Source organism: Streptopelia decaocto, assembly GCF_964273445.1.
Source record: "Streptopelia decaocto genome assembly, chromosome: 1".
NCBI classification, from domain to species: Eukaryota; Metazoa; Chordata; class Aves; order Columbiformes; family Columbidae; genus Streptopelia; species Streptopelia decaocto.
Window position 1 is genome coordinate 75,610,639 of NC_138663.1, and position 24,728 is coordinate 75,635,366.

The following is a 24,728-nucleotide window of genomic DNA, read 5'->3' on the forward strand; positions in this document are numbered from 1 at the left end:
GTACGTAGGTCCAAAGATCCAAGACACTAGCTGAGGCAAGGATTCTTGGTTTTGGGCAGTGTGAATGATCAATGAAAGCTGAAACTTGTACCCTACTGAAAAGACAGCAACAAGGAAACTAAGAGGCAGCAGAGGGCCATCTTACACTACCTTTAGCAAAATCCATTTGGTTTAGGGCAGACAAACACCTATATTAGAAGGAAAAATCTGTCCAAATCCTGTCATATATTTTGTTCTATAAAAACGTCAATGGGATTCGCTCCAAGAGAAGACAAACACTGACCTACGCTCCCAAGGATGCCAAGAAGATCTCATAGACTGCTAACAAGACCCATCCATCAGGCACCTGCCAGTTTTGTACTAGGATGACAATGTCATTTAAAACCACAAGATGGCATTACGCACCCACACTCTCTTTTCCCTCTTCCCAGAAGTTACAGCCGCCACAGAAACTCAAATGACTGAGGCCCAGTTCCCGCTGACTTCCCTGTCCATGCTGAGGGCAGTACAGGCAGGCATGGTGTGATGAACCTCAGAAAAGCAACTTACTGACCAAAGTTCTGAGACATGCCAACTAGACAGACATCCCTTCTCCTCCATACCCAAATGGAGCAAGGGTGTGCCTAGTTTATTGTTCAAATCAAGAAAAAAATGCTACAGCATTTTTCTTTCTACCCACTTCTTCTGAGCACGTCTTGCCTTTTATTCTTGTCAAATATAATGGAAAACAATTTTAATTTTTGACAAGCATGCTATGTACTTGCTGTGGTCATATGTCTCATAAGGATTAAGGGTGGCATAAAAAGCCTCAGCTATTGCAAGTATCATTTAAGCATCTTCACAGCTTCCCTAATAAACAAGTTACTTACAGGGGCAACATTCATTTACAAAATAATGTCATGCTAGCTGATGTTTCTGTAAGCTCCTCAAATGCCAATTTGAAGTAGTGCAACAAAAGCAAAGCAGCCTCTTCAAAGGTTATTGAGGTAGTATTACCTCCTCATCTGCAAGGCCTTCCTCTTCCATAGCCACTTCCAGCTTCTTCTGCCTGGAAAGGGAAGAAACAGGACATTGCTTTTTTAATTATTTGTTAAAAACAAACATAACACTACAGCAAGACAATGCCTTCACTTCATGTATTCCAGATACTAAAGAGTTTGCCTCAAATGGAAGTTTGAAGATGTACTGCCCGCTCCATCCATTTACTCATTTGTGACCAAAGCAGGTGAAATGTATAAGCAAATTTAAACACATACTTATGTATTTGCAGAAATAGGCATTAAAGGTCCAAATATATAATCACTCTAATTACACATATTTCTTCATATAATTTTGTTGGAGTAAGGCCATTTTTATAAATTAGGATTATGAATCAGAACAAACATGTTGTTTTCACCATTTCTACCTCGGCTCTACCTCCAGCACCTCAGCCAGCTCCAGCTTTCACCCCGAATCTCAGCCTTGCTGACCTTTCCCTGGTCACACACCTGGTCCTGCTCCCCTTACCCTCACACCAACTAGCTCTACCCTTCAGATTCTTCATCATCTCCTCCCAGTGTCCTGCCTGGCCCAGGGCTCCTCCAGCTGGTGCCAGGCCAGGCTGGGAGGGTCTGAGTGGGGAGCGATGCCTGGGAATACGCCACAGATGACAGGGGGTCAAGTACATGGCAACGTGTCTGCTGCAGCCCCCTCCTTCCACCCATGGGATGCTTCTTTATGACCACCAGGGTACAGCTTCCAGAGAGCTGGTTACCCACTAAGAGCAGCCCAGAGCTCAAAGGCTGCATGCCAGGCTGCTGGTGTCTTTCTGCACTTTGGGAAGTACAGCAGGATCCCCTAAATTAAAGGCCCTCAGTAGACAGTCTATTCTCCTAACTCGAAGTAACTCAATTACATGGGATAATGACTAAATATGATGAAGAGAGAAACCCTGCTGCTTGGCTGAAAACCCCTCAATTAAAAACATATTACCAAGGGAATGATAATTTCACATGCTGTTGACAATTCGAAACACAACATTAATTATAAACAAATGCTTGGTGCTTTGACACTTAATTCAAGTAGCACTTCACCACATCAGAGGCAGAACTGGGCACTGATGAGAGAAGCTAAAGAGAAGATGACCAATGCATATTCCCATGCAAGAAGCACCAGTCAACACCACCCAAGAGTAATTTAGATGCAGGTACTACATCATCCCCAGAGTCTTTCCTGCCCACCCAAGAGCCTCTCAAACGTTTCATCACCAACTCTATGCTCTTTACTGCCCCTTATTTCCACCCCAGGACACCCCCAGTTCTCTGCCTCCTTTCCTTACCCCATCACCCTGTCAAACACCTCTCCTATCAGTTCTGTTCCCTACCTCCTGTACACTCCCTTCTGCATGGTTTATGAGTCTTGGCATGACCTCTGTGCTGCAGAGCATGAATAGACACCAGGAGCAACTGCCTTACACAAAACCAAGTTAGCACCCATCAGCGGCTCTGCAGCATCTACCCCTGTAGATTTTATTCTCTGCAGCAGGCACAGAGGAATCCAAGTTCACCAACCCTGCACACAGAAGCAGAAACCTCACACATGCCGCAAAATAAGACTCTGCACCGATTGGTGTCTGCAAAGTAGTAATAATCTGATGAGGAGGCAAATTAGAATCATAGAACGTCCTGAGCTGGAAGGGGTCCACAAGGATCAGAGTCCAACTCCTGTCCCTGCACAGGACAACCCCAAAATTCACACCATGTGTCTGAGGGCATTGTCCAGTCTCTTCTTGAATATTGCCAGGCTTTCCAATCAGTTCTTGAACATTGTTAGGTTTAAACTGTATGAGAACATCAAAAGCGGAGGTCCTTGGTCACTCAGTGACTACTTGGTGTGGTAGCAGGTCTACCAGCACAGCTGCTGAAAGGCAGCCTGTGCCATTCAAGGATTAGCTCCTTGCCACCAAGTACAGAAAAACTTCCAAAACTACTGTGTGCACAGGGATCAAAGTGCCCTTAAACAAACATGGCCAAAAGCCAACCAAGAAAAGCTGAAGAGGAGTGAGAGGAAGCAGAGCCAGTACCTGGTTTCTCTCTCTTCATGCTGTATAATGAGGTTGCTGTAGAAGTTCTCCAGCGTAAGTTTGGCCACCGTCACTCTCTCCCGGGTGTGGTTACTCATGGGAAAGGATGTTGTAGTCCCTGCAGTCATCGCCATGGTAACATGTACTGAAACAGAACATGTCAAATCATTACTCACTTGAAAAAAAAAATTTAAAAGTATATATATTTTCCTCTTTCCCACTCCCTGTCTCCAAATTCTTAGATGCTACAGAATTCACAGGGAAGACACTGTTTTTCAGATATAAGAAACTCCATTAAAAAGCTGCATTATAAAATTATCCCAAGATAGCAGACGGACTCACTACCCACTCTCTAAAAAAATAACAACATGTTGGCAAAACAAAGGGTGAATCATAGCAAAGAATTATGCAGGCTACGGGCAGCTCTTGTCCACAAATGAGGAAAATGTACCTCTGGCTGACTTGAGTCCAGCCTGGGGGAGGGAAGAGGTAACGGAGCACGGGAAGGAAAAGGGGGAAGCGAGAGGAGGACCAGGCAGCTCCCACAGCTGGACATGTCACAACTCTACGACAATTTCAGACTCCAGAAATCCTAGGTGCTACCAAAAGGACAAGATAAAGTGAAGAAGTAAATGGACAAAACCCCTAATGCAGAAGAGAAGCTGTTTCAAGGACAGAAGATAGCCATTACATTTCTTTGAATTTTAAAGTCGCTCAACAAAATTGCATGTGGACAGTTGGGGGGATTTCTAGAAATCATCACATGAAAATGAAATAATGGATTTGCTGTATTTAAAATGGATTTGCTGTATTTAAAAAGGAAAACTTCTGTTGCTGTGGGGTTTTTTTTCGTTTTTTTAAGGCAACCAGTCTTTCAGTTTGTTTCCTTTCTGACCACCTCTGTGCCATGTCGCCTACAAAACGAGCCTTTTCTGGAGTGGCTGCTCATTCCAGAGCTCCCAGCATTTGATTCTCAAATTCAAGGGGGTATCATCTCATGCAGTTGTAAATGTGTTACCCATGTAGATATAAAGTACTTATAGGGCAGCGCATACGGTCACTGAGCACTTAAAAACTGAGAAGAGGAAAGAAGAAAGGGTGCTCTCTTCCATAGCTCTCATCTTGAGCCCAAAGAACTTGAATGTGCTAAAAAAACACTTTAAAGACTGGGAAAAACAACATCTTAGGGCAGTCCTGAGTCTCCTGCAGCTGGTCTGGGGAAGCCAGAGGAGGTGAAAAAATAAAGCACAGTTTGTCCTGGGACTCATGCCCTACCTGGAAGTGGGTTGAGGCACTTTAGAGAGTGAGGGGAGCCAGAAATAGCATCTCTGCCCCACGCTCATTTGTTCAGGTTGTTTTGGGGTTGGTTTTGGAAAATCATGCAGAAGTACATACACTTCCTTTTGATTATTTACGTAACCCTTCTATTTCACAAGGGGATTTTGAGGAAGACAAATCCCAAATTAGGTTTATGATCTTGAAGCAGATCCTAATACCTTTTAAGGTGAACCAATTAAAAGTTTCATAGAGAAGAAAACTCACAAGTCCACATCAGACAGGAAGATTGCTTAATTCTGCTCGGGGTTTTTTTTTGCTTTGCATTTGCCTGCTCTCCTCCATGAAGACAGCATTTCATCTTGTGGATTTTTAATTGGATTTGGTGCGCACTAAGATATTTGTTGCCAGAAACGCAGCTGCTGTGTCACAAATAGAGGCGTTTTATAGCATTATGTAGATATTATTTTAGCTGTGTATTTTGGAGTGTGCAAGACGCCAGAATTCTGAGAATAAAAATACATCTCTATACATATACAGTGAGCTTTTAATGGCACTACCACTACTTTACAATGTTGTCAATATTCCTATTTTTTAAACACTCTTTTATCCCCTTCACTTTTCTGCTAAAGAAAGGTGAGAGCTGTCAACTGTTAGTAATATTTACTAAAAATTAAGGGGTTTATTCTTCACACAAGCATGTACTCCACACTAGATACTTCTTGAAAAGCTGGAGAACTTGGCTGTGCTCTCCGTATTGAGTCTGTTATAGAATGTTACACTTTCTTTCTCCCTTGATAGGTTGAAAAAAAGTATAAAACATGTATCTGAGAGCAAAACCTACAGCATATGGACACACTCATATCAAACAGAGCAACTGCAGATCACATGCTTGCATCTGTGATTAAATTATTTCAATAAATGACCCAATAGAGTAAAAACCCACCTTCTGATCATTTTGGAGTGTCAGGATAGTGCAGCATTAACCCAGGCTTGAAATGGATTAACCTTTACTTAAGGTATAATGAGTGCACTCTAGCATCGGCAAGCAACAGGATATTTATCCTTTGCACATCTTGTATTCCCGGTCGGATAAAACAACACTGTAGTTTTGTTTCCTGTTAATTTGTTTTCCCCATACTCCTATACTCATAAACACAGACGTTACCTAACAGCAAATCTAAGTCACTTCATTTTATTAAGCCTGTAAAAAGGAGATAACAATTCTGGCACTAGCACACCATGCTATAAATAGCGGGGGCTGACCCTCACTGTGGTTCTACAGTAGGAAAATATAGACGAGAACCCAACCCATAAGCTAGCGAGCTCAGAGAAAGTTATTTAACGGAGAAGAAATTTGTATCAACTTCACCATCATACCGTGGCGTGAGCCCACCAAAGCAGGAAGGTTACATCACCAGAAGCATTTGCTTCCAGCATCCCATGTACCCCATGCACAGCTCACCAGCCCTGCCTCCGGGCCACGCTGTCCTACAGCACGGCATTTCCTTGAGACAGGTTACATTCTCTCTGTTTGCAAACCCCAGCTAGTTCTGTCATTGTGGTGAAAGAAAACCAAAAATCAACTCTGTAAAGCCAAGAAGTGTCCTGAACTCTCCATCCTCCCCAAAGTAAATAGAAAAGAGCACAGACCTGGCAGGAGACACAAGGCACCCCACAAAATCTTAGGCCAACTCACAGCAGAGAAAACCTCTTCATTGTTTTTCCCCCTGCCTCTCTGCTTCTACTACCAAACCCTCAAACAAAGCACAAAACCACATCCCAGACAAAATATTAATTTGGGAGCAACCAAATAAAATCCCTAAATATGACCTTTATAAACAAATTATGCCGGAGAGGGTGGGGGTGAGAAGGAAGAAGCTTCAAAATGGGGCCTTTTATTGACAGCACACTACTTCTACTGACCTCAGCACTTTAACGGGAATGTTTTGAAGAGGTGCCACCCATAGTTCTTGGAAATTCCCTCAAAAAACTACTAATTCACCCAAACTCATGCCATTTGCATAATGGAACCATTCTATTCCTGCTGCATCACCAGCCTTGCTTTAGGCTCTTTCATCCACGACGACAGTCATACTAACCAGACAGATGCATTTGGCCAAAACTCCTTCGGCTGATGAGGACTGAAGGGCCTGTTACTTTGGAAAAAATGATTCACCACCGGCTGTGAATGAGAGAGACATCAAACCAACAGGAGACATGGAGCAGCGTGCAGCCCACAGGACAACCTCTCGGAGCTGCCAGGAGCAGAGATGCCATATGTGCTGCTTGGCCCAGAAATCGAGCCTGTGCCTCCTGGTTGGATGGTTGAATGCACAGCACGAGCATTTCTCCTGATGCCAGCTCCGTGCAGCAGCAAGCACCTACGGCGTGGGCAGAGGAGACAGAGGGGTGTGGAGTGACCAAGGGACATCTTGCCCCAAGAGGCGGGTGGGACAGTAGCACAGCAGGGAGGAAATGAAAGGTGTTCCCAAAGAACAAGGGAGAGCAGGGTACAGCAGCCCCAGTGCTTACAAGCTGGAGTTTTCAGGAATAAGTCTGCCCTGACCAGCCATCTCCCTTCTGATAGGAAAATGCTGCCTGGTCCAAGCATATGTTTTATCTTTTTATTCCCAGATCTTTCCTGATTGGGAAGCAGACAAAGGCCAAGCAGTGTTTACTACAACTTCACTCTGTGCTCCCATCTATCAGAACAGCTCTAAGTCAAACCCTTGTTCAATTTTCCTGAAAGCATTTCCACTGTTGAAAACTTCACATCGAGCTTCTGCTACAGAACTGGTAACTCAAAACTCCCGCCTGTCCTCTCCAGATGCTTCTTGGCAGCTCCCACAGTCCATTATTAATGTTTTCATATTAGACTATTGTATTCAGGCTGTGGTAATCAGAGCAAAATCACTGAGGCATCCAATCCCACCTGCTACAACTCAGAAGAGGAGAAGTTGAAGAAATCAAGGCACCTAGAGAACTGTTAAGCCTCTGAAAAAAAATGCTTGGCAGCTTGCGGGATCATTTTCTAATCAGGAAAGGATGAGAACACAAAACCCAAGCCTCTCGCACATCTCCACAGCTCCATTTCAGAACATCCAGAGTGTGCGAAGATGAGAGCAAGCACAGAGCTGTTGTTTTGCAGGAAGGAAGGATGGAGCTTTGACACCCTCAGTAATTTACAGCCTATTTCTACATATTCAAGTAGCTCTGGACTTTAAAGTAAAAAGGATAACGAGGGATGAAACAGCATCCCAACACAGATGTGCTACAAGATCTCTAGAAAGTTGCGTTATTACCCAACGGCATACTTCCCAAACCGTAAGACTGAGCAACAGGACAGGGATGTGGAGTAGAGCATAATCATAACCCTTCACATCACCAAAGATTTGAACTGTAGCGATGGTGAAGATTCAAATACTACTATAGGAAAAACAAAAAAAAATGCACCAAGACCCAACACTCCTCCCAAAGCAGTTAAGTTCATAATTTCAGGTCCTTCTAACATCTTCTTCCAACGTTCCACATTTACTTTTTAAATTATTTCTCACTTCAGTGAGCATAATAAATACGTGAGAGTATGCTACAAGAAGTGAAAACTGAAACCAACCTTTCCTGCTATTTTCCTTATTAGAGGGTTTCACTTTTCTTGGGATGCTACAGTAACCCATGCAATCAATTCTTGTGTTCTCTTACACAGATTGCCAGAAAAAGAGCAAGTCTGTACCAGTTAGACAGTGGTGGGGATCACAACTGGGGTCCACTTCCATAAGAACGGATCTGAAGGTGCCAGTCTCTTTACAGACAAGTCTCCTGCACAACTGTGTTATATCATATAGCTTGTTCTTCCTGTCAAATAAGGCTGGATCTACACTATCAAATTAATCTGGACCTAAGCCACACAGTGGAAATATTCTTATTTTTGAAATCATGCATATAGTATAATTATACAGCAGCCCTAGAATAAATTTACTCTGGACTCATTACTCAGTGCGTATTTAAGATACGGAACAAACACCACATACAGTTCTATTGGAGAGAAAAGCACATTTGTTTGGGGTTTTTTTCCATGTGACAGAACAATGCTACTTATGTCATGCTGCTGGTTCTCTGATTTGGATTTAAAATGTAAAGCTACATACATGTTCAGCAGGACAGGAAACACCAATCCTTCCTCCTAAAACAGCTATGTCACAGAAAAGGCTGATAATAATTTTCATATATACACCAAATCATGCCCCTAAAGCCCAGTGAGTAGGAAGTCAGTTGACTATTACAGTAAAAAGGGTAAAACTGCAAAGGTTATAAAGTTTACATTTACATTCCAAGAGAATCTGGCTCTTGAGTGAAAGCCTCCATGTAAAGCAGATACTGAAACATATTTCTGCCTTTCAAAGTTGCCCTTTTCTCAGCATGACGCTTTTTGTCATTCAACTCACTCCTGAAATGAAGCATATAAGTGGCTCTTTTTTCAAGAATTAGATAGTAAAAGAGAAAGGAGAGAAAAAACTTCCAGTGCCAGACCTGTTCCAAAGGACACGCGAACGGCTCAATAAAGCAAGTACCTTCAGAAACATCAGCTGTCACCACTGTGAGCAGTGCTGGAGCTCTTCTGGGTGAGAAGGCAGAGCGGACTTAGCAACGCTGCTTGGCTCCTTAGAAAAAACACAAAGCAACTAGCAAAACTGGGCACTAAAACCCGCTAGTTACAAGGATTATATTTTAAAAATGGAGTGCTATCTAGGAAAGCAGCACGGATACAGCAAGGCTTCAAGTACAAGCACCAGCCCTGCTGCCTCCAAATCATTTGGATTCTCTTAAAGAGAAGCAGGAGATACATATATCTAAATATACATATATAGAGATATATATATATAAGCCCATACACAAATAACAGCATGATTCACACCAAAAGGCAGTGGGCAGGGACAGATAAATAAAATAAGCAACCAAAGGCTTGGCAGGATGAGGTGGTGTGACATACTGGCCAGAGCAAGGGGAGGAGCAGCAGCTGGAGCAGCAGCCGCCCAGGCACCCTGGGCAACTTCTGAAACATGCAGCTGTGTGTGGTATGAGCTGACACGCAAACAGAAAGCAAATATAAAAATGTTGTACGACAGCTGATAACTGCAACGATGAAGCAGAAGGAGAAAGTGGTCATACTGTGGTATCAGCCTGGAGGGAAAACGAGTTTCTGCACTACAGTTTCTGTGCTAGGACAAATTTGGCAATGACACCATATATATTTTCACCATCCAATTGTTTATACCCAGTCTCCTCCTGGAGAGGTTTCCTGCATTCTTTTTCTAGAACCCCACTGTAAATCCACTTCCAAAACTTTTGAGAAACCTCCAGAAACAAACAAAACACTACAGGATCCTGAAGTTTCCAAGCAGCAAGCAAACAAGAAAACCCTACTACTCCAATCTACATCAATTACAGACCAATATTTTTCAACTCTCAGAGTGTGATCCTAATAGTTGTGTTATTACTAAATACATACTTCCATGTTCAGAAAGGAGCCTTGTCCAAAGTTCATTTACGTCAATTAAAAAACCCTTCAGCTCAACAGGTTTTGACCTAATATTCTTGTTCTTGGCATCTGGATGATGCTAGCTGTGCTGCTGCTGTTACTGAAGTTCACAGTTATCAGATCAGCACGCTTGCCAAGCACTGCTCTGGGGCATGTTTCTGAAAGAAAAATAAATATTATGTTCCTACATAATTCATGTTTTCAGTAGTATCACCACTCACAAGCCACTATTTTATTTAACATGCTACCTGAAGGAAGCAACATTCCCTGCCAAGTACAACAAATCAGACACTTCACACGCAGATTCTTCTTCTTTGACATTATTGCCAAGACCAGATCTTGCTGACACCCTCCAGTTTTTACAACAGTCCCCATCTGAGAAGGGAAAATGAAATAACAAGAATGCAACAAGCCACTGACATCACTGACACTGATTTCATTTATCTCATTTGTATACTTCATTTCCTCTGGTTTGTTATTCATCCCCCAACGTATGTTAGATTCTAGTAAGCTTTGCTACTTTAAAGTTACAGAATGAATTACATTTGTTCTATTTAAAGTAGCACTAAGAAACCCAGTAAAATTAGCTCTGTCAGAACAGTCTTTGCTATTTAAAAGAAAAAGATGTTCAAATGTTTTAGCCATTTTAAGCCATTCTTGCTGTCCCCATGGAGCGTCTGGGTGGGTTGCCCATTATAGTCACAGCTAAAAGCAGAGAGCGCTCCATGGCTTGCCCGGCCCCAGCTCATAAACCAAAAAGAGCAGATACTCCCAGTGCCCAACCCCCACGAGCGTGAGAAAACCTCGAGGAGATTGTTCACAGACACGCAGGACGTGGGGATGGAAAAGCCACACGGGTCCTGCAGCCTCTGGGACTGATGACACCAGGGAAACCTGGAGGACAGGGAGGCCCTGAGACCAACTTGGGGTGTCAGTGGCTGGGTCCAACATGTTCCCTCAACCCCAGAAGAGCTTTTCACCCAACACAGACAAGTAAGAGATGCTGCCAAAACAAAGGAACTTACCTGTTTTGGGGTAGACTCCTAAATCTAAAAATACCTCAAATTGCCAAGGAGAAGCTACAAATAGACTGGGCAAAAAAACCCTCAGAAAAACAACAGCTCCTCCCCAGTGAAGGCCACAGTTGTGTGCACACTGTAGGCTGGCATTAGCCAGCACTGTTTCTGAAAGAAGCCGTCCCACTTTCCATCAAACCATCTGTTTGTTTCTCTCCCGCTGCCACTCAGTGCTTGGTGCCAGCAGCAGAAGCTGTGTAACCCAGATTGAGGAACCGCACCGGGCTGACATGATTTATTTTAAAATGGTTTTGGTGAGGTTGGCTTCACCTGTGTTGAGTGAAAAAGGCCACTCTTCCCCAGGCTGAGCCTGTTCATTCCTTCCCAAGAAGTTCGTCCAAAAGACAAAAGTGAGCGACAGGGCCTCGTCTTTTAATTTGGCTCACAGAAATTAATCTCACAAATCATTCCAACACACCCACAGTAATGATAAGGAAATATTTCCTAATATGGAATAAAACCTGAATATTGGAGTTATGCTGCACTCCAGGATTTCCTGCTATTCAACAAAGTCAAGCAGCAGAAGTCTCCCATGACCAGTTGCCGTAATTCAGTTCTCTGCTACTTTCAATGAGCAGCAAACACAGCTGACAAACAAATTCATTTCCCTGATGAGAAAAGATATGTAGGGGCTGGGTGAAACTATGCATGTATATATATATATATGTATGTATGTAGGTATATATATAAACTACGTATATCTACACCTATATAAGATACATGCACTTTGTTTCCTGCCTTTTAGAGTTAATCTTTTGTCCATTTCAAGTAGCAAAGAGATCTCTGATCCAAACATCATAACCTTTGATTTCACTAACAATGGGAGGCTGGTCACCTAAAGTTTAGAAACGCAAATCCACTGATAAGGTAGCTTCATCTCGGCTCCACTTGCCTCAACCTTTGGTGATACAATTACATTCTTTATGCTCTACTAACAATAGCTCTGTCCCAAAGTTAAGAGTACATTTTGAGACATCCTGCACTTAGAACACTCACTCAATGTTGAATGACTTGCAATGACATACCAAAATCTTCTCATGCTGTCCTTTCCAATAACTCATTTTAATTTTCTTCACAGAAGGGCTTTTAAAGACAATCCAATCATTTGCGATTTAGCAGTACCCACTCAATTACTTTACTGTACATGTGTGTGTGACTACAAGATAGGACTTTCCTACCCACCCTATTAACCTCATGTAGAGACGAGAAGATAGAAAGGTTGCTCCATCAGCAAGGACATAGAGCTAGAGCTAGGAACAGGAAGGGAATAGAGGTACTGGTGTATCCACACACCACTCTGTCTTCCAAGGAGTGCTCCACATGGAAGGTCACCTCAGGACAGTAGCCTGGGCAACTAAATGAGGCACAATACACAAGAGGGAACTAAACTTGCAGTCCCATGCAGTCATCCCTCTCTTCCAGGGTCTACTGTGACACCTGAATTGATGCATTTTAATTCATTGGTGACAAGAGAAATCAGTAGCTTGCTGAAAAGCTAGCAATGCTGTGCAGTGAAATGGCACTTCATAGCTTGATTTAGTTTACTTGTAGCTTTTTTTTCTCCTGTCTCTCCCCAACTTTCACAGTGCTGCAAATCTTTGTTCTCTTAGAAGTGTCTAAAAACAGGAAGCTCTTCTATCTACTGAAGTAATTGCATTCCTGTGCACTTAAGCATTTTTCTCAGCTTTTAGCAGGTACCTGCATCCAGGCATATTCAAGAAAATATTGTTTTAAGATCTACTAAATTATCTGGCATAAAAAAGCCTGAGATAAGTAATTTGCCACAATGTTTTGGATCATGAACTAATTACAAACAGAACAAGGTCATTGACCAAAAGTCTGCTTTGTCCTCAGTTATTGGTTTTCTTGATAAAATTATACTCTGGTCTAATGAAAGATATGTCCCACTCCAAAACATGTACAACTGCTTAAAAGTAACATTCAGTCACAGTGGATTTCTCTTTCATGGTCAATAGATACAACTTAGGAGAGAAGTAAAGAATAAGAGAAGATGCTTCTAATGTGGCACCTCCATGAAGTTTCATTCAAATCATAATACATTTTCAGCTTTGATCCATGAAACCCTACTCTCAAATTTTAGGGATGCTGTAAAGGCTTCCTATTTTCTAAGGAATCTAGGAAAGCAGGAGCAGAGGGGGGCTTCACCTTTGGGAACAACAAGTGACTTTTCCATTGGAGAATGCTGGAGGAGAAAAGGGCACTAAGTTTGTTTTTCTTTTTACTGATGTATGTCCAAATCCCTGACTCTTGCTAGGCTCTTTTTAGATCACATACATCAAATTAAGTAATTACACATGGTAAGTCTGTGCCAGCAAAGGAGCTGACTGATAAACAAGATGCAGAACATCAATGACCGGCTATGGCCTGTGCAGTGCCTCTAATTGGGGTTAATAAGCACAACAGATCCCTCTGGCCTTAAAAAGCTGCAAATGCAGGTACTACATCTTGTTAGTATATGCAATACTGGAGAACAGATGTTTGCCAATTCAAATCACACTACAACAGTTCACTTATTTAACTATGATTTTTGGAGAAGGAGACAGCTGTTGGCACATAAAGCAGGCTACCTTGATGAGGCCCAGTATACACAGAAATGAGAAGATGCATGTGGTCGCCTGACACAAGAGAGGAATAAATGGTACCACCTTCCTAGTTTCTGAAGCTGGGAAGCAGATTTGGAATGGTGGGGATGGAGCTGTGCCATATTCTTACCACTAAACCACCAGGAGCTCTGGCCATCTAGTACCAAAGGTGGAGAAAGAAATATTATTCAATGAAGGAACCGTAATGGCAGAATTTGATCCCTGCAATGGTAACAAGGACAACTGAAAGAGAAAGCATTACTATCCTGCCTTATTATCAGACTATTTTAGAACAATCAATATCACTGTGTTTTTGCATTTCAACATTTATATCACTTTGAGAACATATATATCACTACTCATCTCCTCTAAGGTTGAAGAGTGACCAGAGTAGTGCTTTGTTATGGTTATGTGTATGTACATGTGATCCCTCCAACACAACCACACATCCACCCTTCTAGGAAGATAAGACAAAGGCAAAAAAGAAAAAGGAAACAGAAGATTTGCACCTAGGTGAAAGGTGATGAGATTTGTGATGGGCATTAGAGTTCCCTGTGGAAGGTTACTCTCCAGTCTCAGTCTGGGAAAGCTCACTCAGAATGGGTGGTGTTTTCCTTTAAATTAATCTCAGATATTTTATTCTATTATCTAGTTTCCTAGTTAAAGGACAAGACAGACAAAAGCAGGGTGTGGGCAAAAAGCTCTGGCTATATCCAGTTGCAAGAGAAAGTGAGAGGGAAAAGGAACAGAGGATATCTGCTTAGTTTCTATAAGGTACTAAGGCTGTGTGTAGCTGGTGTGCTACAGTTAGACATGCAAGAATGGGCAAGTTTCCAGATTAGAGAAAAAAAAAAAAAATCTTCATAAAGAGATCAACACACTGGGCTCTTAATGAAGACCCCAGTTTCATACACTTTCAAGATATGATCAATTATGGCAAGACAACTTGTCTAGGAGCAAACATTTCCCACCAAGAAAGCCTTCAGAACAGAAGAGTTAGCAACATGTCCTGAGGGTTAAGCACACTCTCAACTGAGAAAAGGAGCACTACTCAGCAGTATAGAGGACTCTTCATGGAACACAGGTCACTGTATACAAAGCTGTGGGCTTGACAGGAAAGTAGAAGGAAAAGCAACATTTGTGTTCCTGCAGAATGGCTCTCACTGTTCCTTTTCAAGGTGTTTCTATTGCCCCGCAAGGTGACTATATGTCATTGTGCCTCCATTTCTTTATCTCTGAAGTGGAGATGAGGATAAGTGGAGTTACCTTCAGGAAATTCAAATGGAGATACCAGTTTAGTGCAAACAATGTGTAAAGATGGAGACTGGTGGAGTGGCAAATAAAGAAGCCTTTCAGGCAGCGATCTGAATTGCTTGAAAAGTTGGATACAACCAGCTATTTCCAATAAATAGTAACCCAAGAAAAACCCAAATAAACCGTAGGAAGAATGAGATCATTTCCACTTCTGAATATTATTTAACATTAACATTTCCTTATGAGGATGGGCCTCATGCACAAGGCCCTTACACAGAAAAGACAGACCTTGCTGCCAAGTTCTGTTTCAAGGAGTGTCAATGTAGGTCTACAAATTGCTACTTAGAGAGAGATCAATCCCTTCTTCTCAGTTCTGGCCACACACTCCTACCATTTTCCCAATAATGCAGCCACAGGTGAGTTAAGTGAACTCAGCACTTGAACAAACCTAAACTACCAACCACCCCCATGCTCCTATAATAAAAGGAGATGGGAGGTCAGGACTGTCCCTTTTCATAATGGCCAGTAATTCAGATTGCGTACAACATAAAACTCAGAGCCTAACCATGACAACTGTCAAAGAAATGCTCTCACCAATGAGTCACATTCTTCTTGCACCAAATTCTGCTGGCTCCCTTTGCAAAGCTGTCAAAAGACAGGCTATGCCTACTTTCTCACATCCCCTTTACTTCAAGGTGCCACACTAGGGAGCACAACTCATTTGATATTGATGAAAATGGTTACAGTAAGGCTGATCATGATGAACAGCTGAATACCTATCCCCTAGATGGTGTATTATATGCTGCACTCTCTGTAAATATAGCTAGGTTCATTCATAAAGACCAGGAAGGGTTTTTTTACTATGTGCTGCTTCTGCTTGCTCCAGAAGCCATACCAAGTGCTCCTCCTGGAGTGCTGCTTGGTTCCTCTATGTTGAACAAAGCCCAACACAGACAAGCAAGCTCAAACAGCAATGCTGACATGGAACAGAAGTTCACACTATGCAGCAGGCGCAGACATAATTTGTGCTTGAAACAGTTTTATGTTCACCCAAAGAACACCAAGATCAAAGACTTAAAGCAAAGCCTGGTACCTGATCTACAGAAACACACCAGGAACATCCACCGTAAAGTCCACCCTAATTTCTCACTCATTCCTTAATGTGCCTCCTCTCATTCTACTCAACAATTCTACCAGAAGAGTTATGAGTGAAGGCATCCCTAACACAACCTTGAGGTAGACAAATCTTTCAGGAATATAAAACCACATTAAATTCCTGGTATTTGCCAATGATGCAAGTGTTGAAGTCATGAATATTGTGAGTTTTCTTCTTCTCATTGCAGATGATGTACATACAGAGTAAGCACACTCTTGTGGTTACAACACAGGAAACTGCATTAAGTGACAGATGATATGGATTCTGTTCTATTTCCCATGTGCAAGAACAAACCCTACAGATAAAAAGGAAGAAAGAAAAAAAGTACTTAGGGTGTGCCTCAGTTACACTACATGAAAACAAACATATAATTCCTTTACCTACCAGGTCATGTTAGAAGGTTTAATGAGTTCATATGCACAAAGAACCTGGGCTCTTAAGAGGAAAGATGTTAAAAAAGTAGTTAAAAATTTATTAATGCACTCTGAAAATTCATTATTTAAGATGGCCCCAAAACCTGTAAGGGATGTGGCCCCTTGTTATAGCACTCCGCTGAGCTGCCCATTTGATCAGACCAGACAACCTACCAGACAAACTACTACAGTCAACCGCAGAAAAAGCATTAATCAGTGTATTGTAGATTTGGATGGGTGTGTGGCAAGACAAGCAGCTGAGATGTTTTTCACTGTTCCAAGGACAGGGTTGAAGTATTATTCTGACATCAGAAGCTGGAGAAAATATATGGGAAAAGGCAATAGAAAGGACAATTAAATATTAATACACTGCAAGTGGCCAAGTTTGGCGATAACATTTCCAAGTTGAGTTATACTCAGCATTGACAAAATGTTGCTGCTGTGAATCCAGCACAAAGCATTCATTTGAGTGACTCCCCAGTCAATGTTTACACAATCTGTTGCTCATATGCAAATAACATTAATCAGCTGTCTCTTAAAGTACTGATAAATGGACAACATTTGGAAAGTTTTACCACTTCCCCAGTAAGGCCCTACATGATATCAGGAATGTAGTTTGTCACATTGGTATATAACACAGGGTAAGAGAGAATACTTCTCAGTTTCACAAATCACTAGGAAGCAGCTGCTCTGCTATATTCTCTTCACTTCTGAAAATATAAAGAGCACTAAAAATAAAGATAAGGGAGTCTAATAATGTAGTAATAGTACAGAATAAAAACCATTTACATTTGTGATTCCTCAGATGATTAATTATTGCTTCAATTGAGCCTTAAAGCACATTTCAACTTGTACTCATTTACAAAAAGAAAACCAAGTGAAAGCTCTTATTTTAGAAGTACCCCTGGCAGTCTGAAGAGGTCTGTGCAAAAACCAGTGCCTTTTACTCCACAGATCAGGCCCCAATTGATATTAAGCCCTACCTACCTCCCTAGCCTAGTTGCATAATAAAAAATTCATTCATCTCCTCGGGTCTAAGATGATAACACAGGAATGGAAGAAAGATCTGGAGGGTAGTCTATATTTTTTTTCATCCCCTTGAGTAAATTTTGCAAAATAAATCAGTAATAAATTATGGAAATTTCAGCAAATCCTGAAAGCACAGGGAAGCCGCTGCGCTGGCAGCCTCCATGAGGGAAGGTGTACCCTCCCCCTGCCCAATAAGCCCAAAGATTTAAAGGTCTCTTGGGGTTCTTATCAGGCCTCAAGCTGCTTTCCTCTCCTTTTGGTTATTCCTCATGTTAATAATGCCAGAAAGCATCTTCATCTTCCAATGAACCGGAGCTCCAAGCTTTATTCTGCTTCTCTATGCAATGTACCTGCTTCCTAGCTTCCAAGCAAATTATGTTTTGCCCTTCTGAAGTATTTTCCATTCAGATCTCAAGACACTTTGCAAAACTGAAACATAAAGCACATCATCTTAGCAAAGCAAGTCCACAATTCTATCACAGCTGGCTATGAAGGAAAGTATTAATAAACAAACCCAGGCCCAATCCTGGGAGGACTTAGAAGGTATATGAGCAAGGAAAGAACTTGACTAGAGTAACAAGTGTCTACAGCAGCCTGGGGAACAGACTTCTTCCATCTCCACCCATTTATTAGTAGAAACATATCCAAGATAACATAGAGGCTTACATAGCACTCTCCACATACAGTTCTCAAAATATGATGACAATTTCAATCTGATTTTAGAAACGGGTAAGTGGGGCACAACAAAATTAATTATAGCTGTGAAAATAAAAATTAATTAAAAAATAAAAAGTCAAATGTGCAGCACCATACCAGCATCTGAAGCACAAAGCATAATTTGTAGAAGCTGCCAGAAACCTGAAGGAAGAGCTGAGATATGGAATTGCTGCATCAGTCCTGACTTTTACCTTGAGTTTAGTATTACAGTCAGTTCAGCTCAGCACTGGGGAAAGGCAAGCTATTCCTCTGGCAAGCCTTCATACAGATATGCATTTGAAAAATAAAATGTGTGCACTTATGGAACATAAAAATGCTTTATGGATTCCTATTTTTAACACTAAATGGCACAATGAACTATGGGGAAAAAACTAGAATTACAGCAGGAAAGAGAAAAAAGCTCAGTTGACCTGGGCCCAGGGTTTTTTCAGAGGTGTAACTGCAGTGGAGCTCTGCCCACTTACACTGCTATTTACACAGGGCCCCGGGGCTTTTGCAGCTGCTATTGAGGAAGCACATTCTTCACGCTCTTCTGGAGAAAAACAAACGGATTCTGACTATGCTGTTGGCAAAACAAAAGGAGTCTGTGAAATCACAAGTTTTTGCATGCACCTGCAGGGATATTTTACTAAGGTGAAGCCAGCAGATTTTATTACTCCTGAAATTTCAGCTGCCATAGGAAACTACTCAGAAGTCACACAGTAGTATCAGAGCATATACACACATTCAAGGTTGCACAAGTAGAAGCCCACCAGGGCCTTGTTTGTACCTTTTTCTGCTGAAAAAATATGTTAACCTCTGTTCTACATGTTGTAGTGGCAGAGTCCTAAATAGTGACTGTCATAGAAGGCAGAAGCAAACACTTCCTAGTGCTTTTTCATTGCCACTGACTACAGAGGATGGTAAAGATGACTGACTGGCTTAGATGTGCAACTGTTAAGCACCCAAGGGTACGTAGATGAATCTCGCCTGGCAGCTGATACAATGCCAGCTCTCATTGTGATGTGGCTACCCCGAATTAAACTTTCGATTTAGCAGTTTGCTTCTCATTATCAGCTCAAAAGCCTGTAAGTGTTGGCCACGTCTACAACACATTTCTCAAGAACTTTTAGAAACCCAGCCTCATCAAGTAGTAGCCCTACAGCAAATGGATGTGACTTACAGGTAAAATACATCCCAAGGGCCAAATGAAGCAAACAAAATAGGTGGCATCCCTCCCCCACCTCCATCTCCAGCAGAGAGCGCTGGACTCTCCAGCAGAGGAGGACCAGGCAACTGCCTGTAATGTGGAGAGACCCAGCCCCCACCAAACTTAAGACAATTTGAATCCAACTGTGATTTGAGCATCTTGTCATTTTCACATCCCTTAACTCTGGGCACCTCACACACAGTAAAAATATTTTCTCCACATAAAGATCTGGAGCTCTTTATATAGCGTTTGCTAAAAATAACCTCTTCGGAAACATCTTTTGCCAAATGAGTGCCAAAACTTCAAAGGCTGAATTATAACATTGAAATATTTGTAACACAAGTTTGTTACATTTCTTGCAAAGCTCGGCTGGCAGTTGGAAATGGCACCTTTCAGCTCCCAGACCTGGTCCAGGCAATAACTGGAAATTGCTCTTTGGTGGCTTACGTGAAATGAGTCAACAGATCTCAGTCCAGCTCTCAATAAATTAGGCACCACATCACAAAAGCATCTGTAAGAGTCACTTCCTTTGTTGATACCATTCTAAAGGCCAAGGACTGAATAAGGTGGGGAAAATGAATTATCCTCCCTCAGAATAGCATGTTCCTCCAAAACATGAATTGCTTTTACCTAGCATCTCGGGTGAAAGTATCCCAGTCTGATCTAAGTATTTATTTGTCTATGTAATCCCATACTTTCTCAGTAGCGAAAACAAAGACCTGCTAACTTTCAACATGCCAGAGCCATGCAAAAGGAGAAAAGATGGCAGGAACATTCCCACCCAACAAGCTAACTGCATTTCTGTTTTCTGGAGCCAATAAAAGTTTAAGCATTTTTCTTTAAGAAAATTTAGCATACAAACATAGACTCATCTTGAATAAACCACTCAGTTTCAAGGACTCGCATCATTAGGAATGTTTGCCTTGTCTTTGCCAGTGAAGTGGCATAAAACAAGTAATATAAACTTAGAAAACTAAGTAATGACATTTTAAACTCTGCTTTAAGAAAACAGAGTCATTTTAAGGGGATTCAGATAATATGGGATCAAAATCTTCGATCGCAAACATCAGTCTTCATTTCTCATAATAAATTGCCACATCCCCCTAAAGTACTATATAAACCCCAGTGAATTAACTTTGCTAGAAAACAAAGTAGTATGTGTCACAAATACAATTCAGAGCAACAGTTTTGAAAAATCATTTGATTGTATTAATTAATTTGAACTTTGTTGCATTTGGATGGCACAAAGTAATTCAAGATAAACACATTTAATATTAGGGGATTGGTGCTGCTCATTGAATTTAGAGATACCAAGTTCAGAGAAAAGAATACATTTCGTTGAAAGAGGATAAAGTCCTTCTGAGTTTTCGTTTTTCATAAACAGCTGCTAAACCAATTGAATTATGCCTGTGAAGCACACAGGGTCAAACGAGGTCAGTACCTCAAAGAGCACCGGATCTTTCGATATTGAAAAAACACTTATAAAAAGATCTTAATACATTCATATATCCTCACTCTGGCTGCCACTTAAAAAAAAAGACATAGGTATCCATAACAGAGGCTGGATTATCCTTTGTCAGTCTCTTCTCCATCAAAGTTGATGAGAATTACACCACCAAATTCAGTATGGGAAGTAGATTTAGCATCCTATCGATAAAGAGGCTTTTTGCTTAGAAGTAGCATTGACTGAGATACCAAAGAAAGCCAAGAATTACAAAGAAGTGTTTATTTTATCCATTCATTAGTCACTGACAAATACTAATTTAGATCCCATTAATCTGGAAAGCCATTAGAATGCATTCAGTGCAGCTTTCCCATAAGAAGAAGGGTGAACCAAGTTTTATTCTTGTTAAAAGTCCTACACTTTTGGTCAAAGAAACTACATTCCTGATCCACCCAAGGAAAAGGGGAAAAACCATAAGTAGGTGCAGTGCTTGGTTATATCACAAGCAAAAAAGCCCCTATTTCCCTACCTAGATGTATTAACACATATATGATGGAAACATACTTCTGTAAGTGACTTCATCTTGTAAACCAGATGCTTTGTTGACAAGATGATCATCACCCTTGAATAGAAAGAAGCTGCACCCAAAGCACAGATTCAGACATTCCAGACAGAAGTCTGGCCCTTCCATCCAAGACAAATATGGAGATTCATCTGCACTGCTCTTACAGTGGTTTATTAGTTTGCAATATCTGGAGAGGATTTACTTTACAGTTCAAAGAGAAGGGGGGGCAGCAGGTGGACCTTACTTAACCAACATCTTTATGATAAAAATCCAGCCCTGCCTTGGCAGTCAGGAGAGGGAAGAAAAGAACTTAGATTCCACAATGACAGAAGCAAATCTCACCATGCAACTGCATTCTTCAACTGCACACAGACAGAAGCAGATTCACTATTGCTCTCTAATGTCCTAAGTAAGAATACAGAAGCTTTTATCCTCTTAGTCTGTATGGCAGTGCTCTTTAAAGATGACATGACTGCTTCAGAGCACTTAGGCTAAAGAACCAAGTAAATACATTTATGCTTTGTTTCTCAGACTGAGAAAATTACAGTCAAATAGAAGTAAGAAAGATACTGTCAAGACTAGTCTCAAAAATGAGCTTCTACAGGAGAAAAATACAAAGGACGCTAACAGTTGGTTTTCTGGTGTTGTTTTTGTTTGGTTTTGGTTTAGTTTTTTGGTTAGGTTTGCTTGTTTGTTTTTAAAAGAGAAATAGTATAACCAAAATTGTCATCATAATTCTTCTCTTGCAACCTTTACTCCCTAAACAATATAGGCTCATGCCATGCCCAGGGGTCAAAATCTGAATCTCAGATTGGACTGTAAACAAAATTGAAATTGGCTTTATAAATATTACTGCTTGTTTAATAAGAAGGGCAGAAGGAAAATTAGCTAAAATCACTTATCTTTATTAGAGTACAGCCATTTCCCCCCAATTATGTCATAATTACTTCCTTTTTCATTTTTGATTTTCCACTATTATTTCAATCCTTTCAAATGCAGTGATCTAAAGTACACATGAAAAAATGGATATGTACCTATTTTTTCCTAAATGTTACTCTTGATTGTAAAGATTATTTAAATAAGCAAAATAACTTTCTGCTTTGTAAAACAGATAACAGCCAAGCATATTTCTTCATTGTACCCTCATCATAGCCAGAGTTCTGCATCTTCCTGATGAGCCAAGAAGGTGAAAGCAGCAGCATTTTTGGCAGGGTCCAATGAACCCCTTTGGTAGTTTCCAGCAAAAGTGTTCAGCAAAGTCATTCTGTCAGCAGCCAGGCTGGAGCACAGGCTATGAGCAGCAGCTGAAATCAATGCTGTAGGTCAGGGTATATTCAGACGTGAGATTCTCTTATCTCTTGTTTGGGTGATATTACATTCATCTATTTTTCCTGGACACTGAAAAGGATTTGTTCTTCTTTGATCATTTGGCACTACACAATTGGCTTACATCTCTGTGAGCAGAAGCAAAGAGTTAACATGAATCAGGTGCCCTCTGGGATTAAATGGGGCTTAAAGGTATCCAAGTGTGAGCCTAACACTTTGGAGTTATGAATGAACCAGAGCTGTCAGAGACAGCTTAGAGCAAGCAACACTGTGATAGCAAGGAACATGCAGGTTGTGCTCTGATATCTCCTGAAAAAACAAGTCACCCTACACTAATACCAGCCCCACTGATGTTGATCAAAGGAATTGGGATTAGATCTGCAATTCAACCAGTCAACTTGAATATCCACATATTGGTTAGCCCACTAACACATCCATGATCTGAGATTCACAGCACTGTCAGGGGGATTGATAATACCAGCACAGCATTAATTTCACACTCCTCACTGTGACAAAGCCCAGAGCAGTACATCTTGGATGACAAGAGGACACATCACCATTCCTGTGACAAGAAATTTTGATACAAGTTCACTTGCATCCAAATTACATCCCAGGTGTAACCAGCCCTCCGGAAATGCCAAGATTTGCATGCTCAGACTGATTAGCTGGTAAACACATTATAACCCTCACCTGGGCAGCTCCATCCTTCCATATGTTACTACCATGTCAGCACAGCTGAAATCCAAGTTTTCATCCCACACACTTGTTTTTCTGTAACACTACCTTAGCTACATGGCCTCAAATCTTTGAAGACAACTTTGCATTTCCTTGTGCACCTGGGGCTCACAGTGACTTCAGTGGGTTCCTTCCTGTTGCAGGAATGGATGAATGTTGCCTGTAAACACTGGTAACTACTGAGAACTAGAGCTGGTCAAAAAGTGGTGCATGCTGTGATATTAAGGAAAAAGGTAAAAAATTTTCCAAATTCTTTAAAGGTTTGCCGGTAAAGCTTGAACATCTAAAGTATTCCACTTTATTCTTTTCCTTTTATCACTGCCTCGTGAGGAAGAGACAGGGAGGAAAAAGAAAGAAGTGGAAAAAGATTTAACAGGAGCAGGAAGGAATTCCCTTCTCTACTCCCTTCACCTTCCAAACCAAAATAAATTATTTTGTTTTTTCCAGATCTTTATCTCACTTCAATCTAAAAGCTGTTCTTCTCAAAATCTTATAATAAATTACCCACAATTCATTTTCTTACCTGAAACTAGTTTTGAAGATGATTGTTCCTAATACTAGAGCTCATCACAGCTCAATGATTTCCACCCTGTGGTCCACAGACACTGTCAGCAGTGTGCAGCTTGTCAATGGGACAGGAGTGATTTTTAACCAAAGGTGCATGATGGCCTGGGAGCATGTTGTGGCTTGACAGTAGTCTGTGGTTTGCTGAACTTGAGAACCACAGCCTCAACTTCTGTTGCTGTCTAACCACTCCATGGCTTGTATAACTCAACCTTAGAGACAGCCGTAACACTCAGAATCAACTGAAGAATATCAGGAGACCTTCAGTTTCAAAACTCTCTCTTCCAAGCAGATACCAGTGGTGAATTATATTCATCTTTTATATCACATACACGTTTTTATTTTCCCCTATGAGGATTCCCCTACCTTCCCATCATTAAATGTTTAATATAATGTCTGTATTCTGCACTTTGTGCTTTTCAAATACTTCAAAAGAGTCTCTGCTCTATAGATTCTTATACATCTTACTGTCATTTTGGCTGACTTCAAGTTCACTCAATTTCTAGTTAGAATGATTCAAACCATAAACAATTTACAGGATATTACTCCAGGTTTTTAACTCTTTTTTTTTTTTTTTCTTTTTTTTTTTTTTTTAATAAAGAAAAACCAAAACAAAACACTGTTAAAGTAATACTTATGCAACTTAGCCAGGCTAAGATGCTCACATGACACATATACCACACAAACTCTCCTTTTCTGTTAAATGAAACTCCCAGAGAAGATAAACAGGATGGAGTAGGGAAAGAGTCTCCATACAGAAACTAATCATATAAAAGAACCCA

General features: G+C 41.1%; 1 protein-coding gene across 4 annotated transcripts in view; it reads right to left on the reverse strand.

The window, feature by feature from the left end:
- Positions 1-24,728, reverse strand: part of STK38L (serine/threonine kinase 38 like) — a 70,774-nt gene that overhangs the window by 19,350 nt on the left and 26,696 nt on the right. For 3 of the 4 annotated variants that reach the window (XM_082064398.1, XM_082064399.1, XM_082064396.1), the window contains 2 exons: positions 3,062-3,206; positions 997-1,048 (listed from right to left, as the gene is read on the reverse strand). In XM_082064398.1, the coding sequence (XP_081920524.1) occupies positions 997-1,048; positions 3,062-3,195 (186 nt within the window). In that variant the 5' untranslated portion in view covers positions 3,196-3,206. Of the gene's footprint in view, positions 1-996; positions 1,049-3,061; positions 3,207-8,907; positions 9,073-24,728 lie in introns of those variants that run through there. The other variant, XM_082064397.1, reaches the window with a different exon arrangement.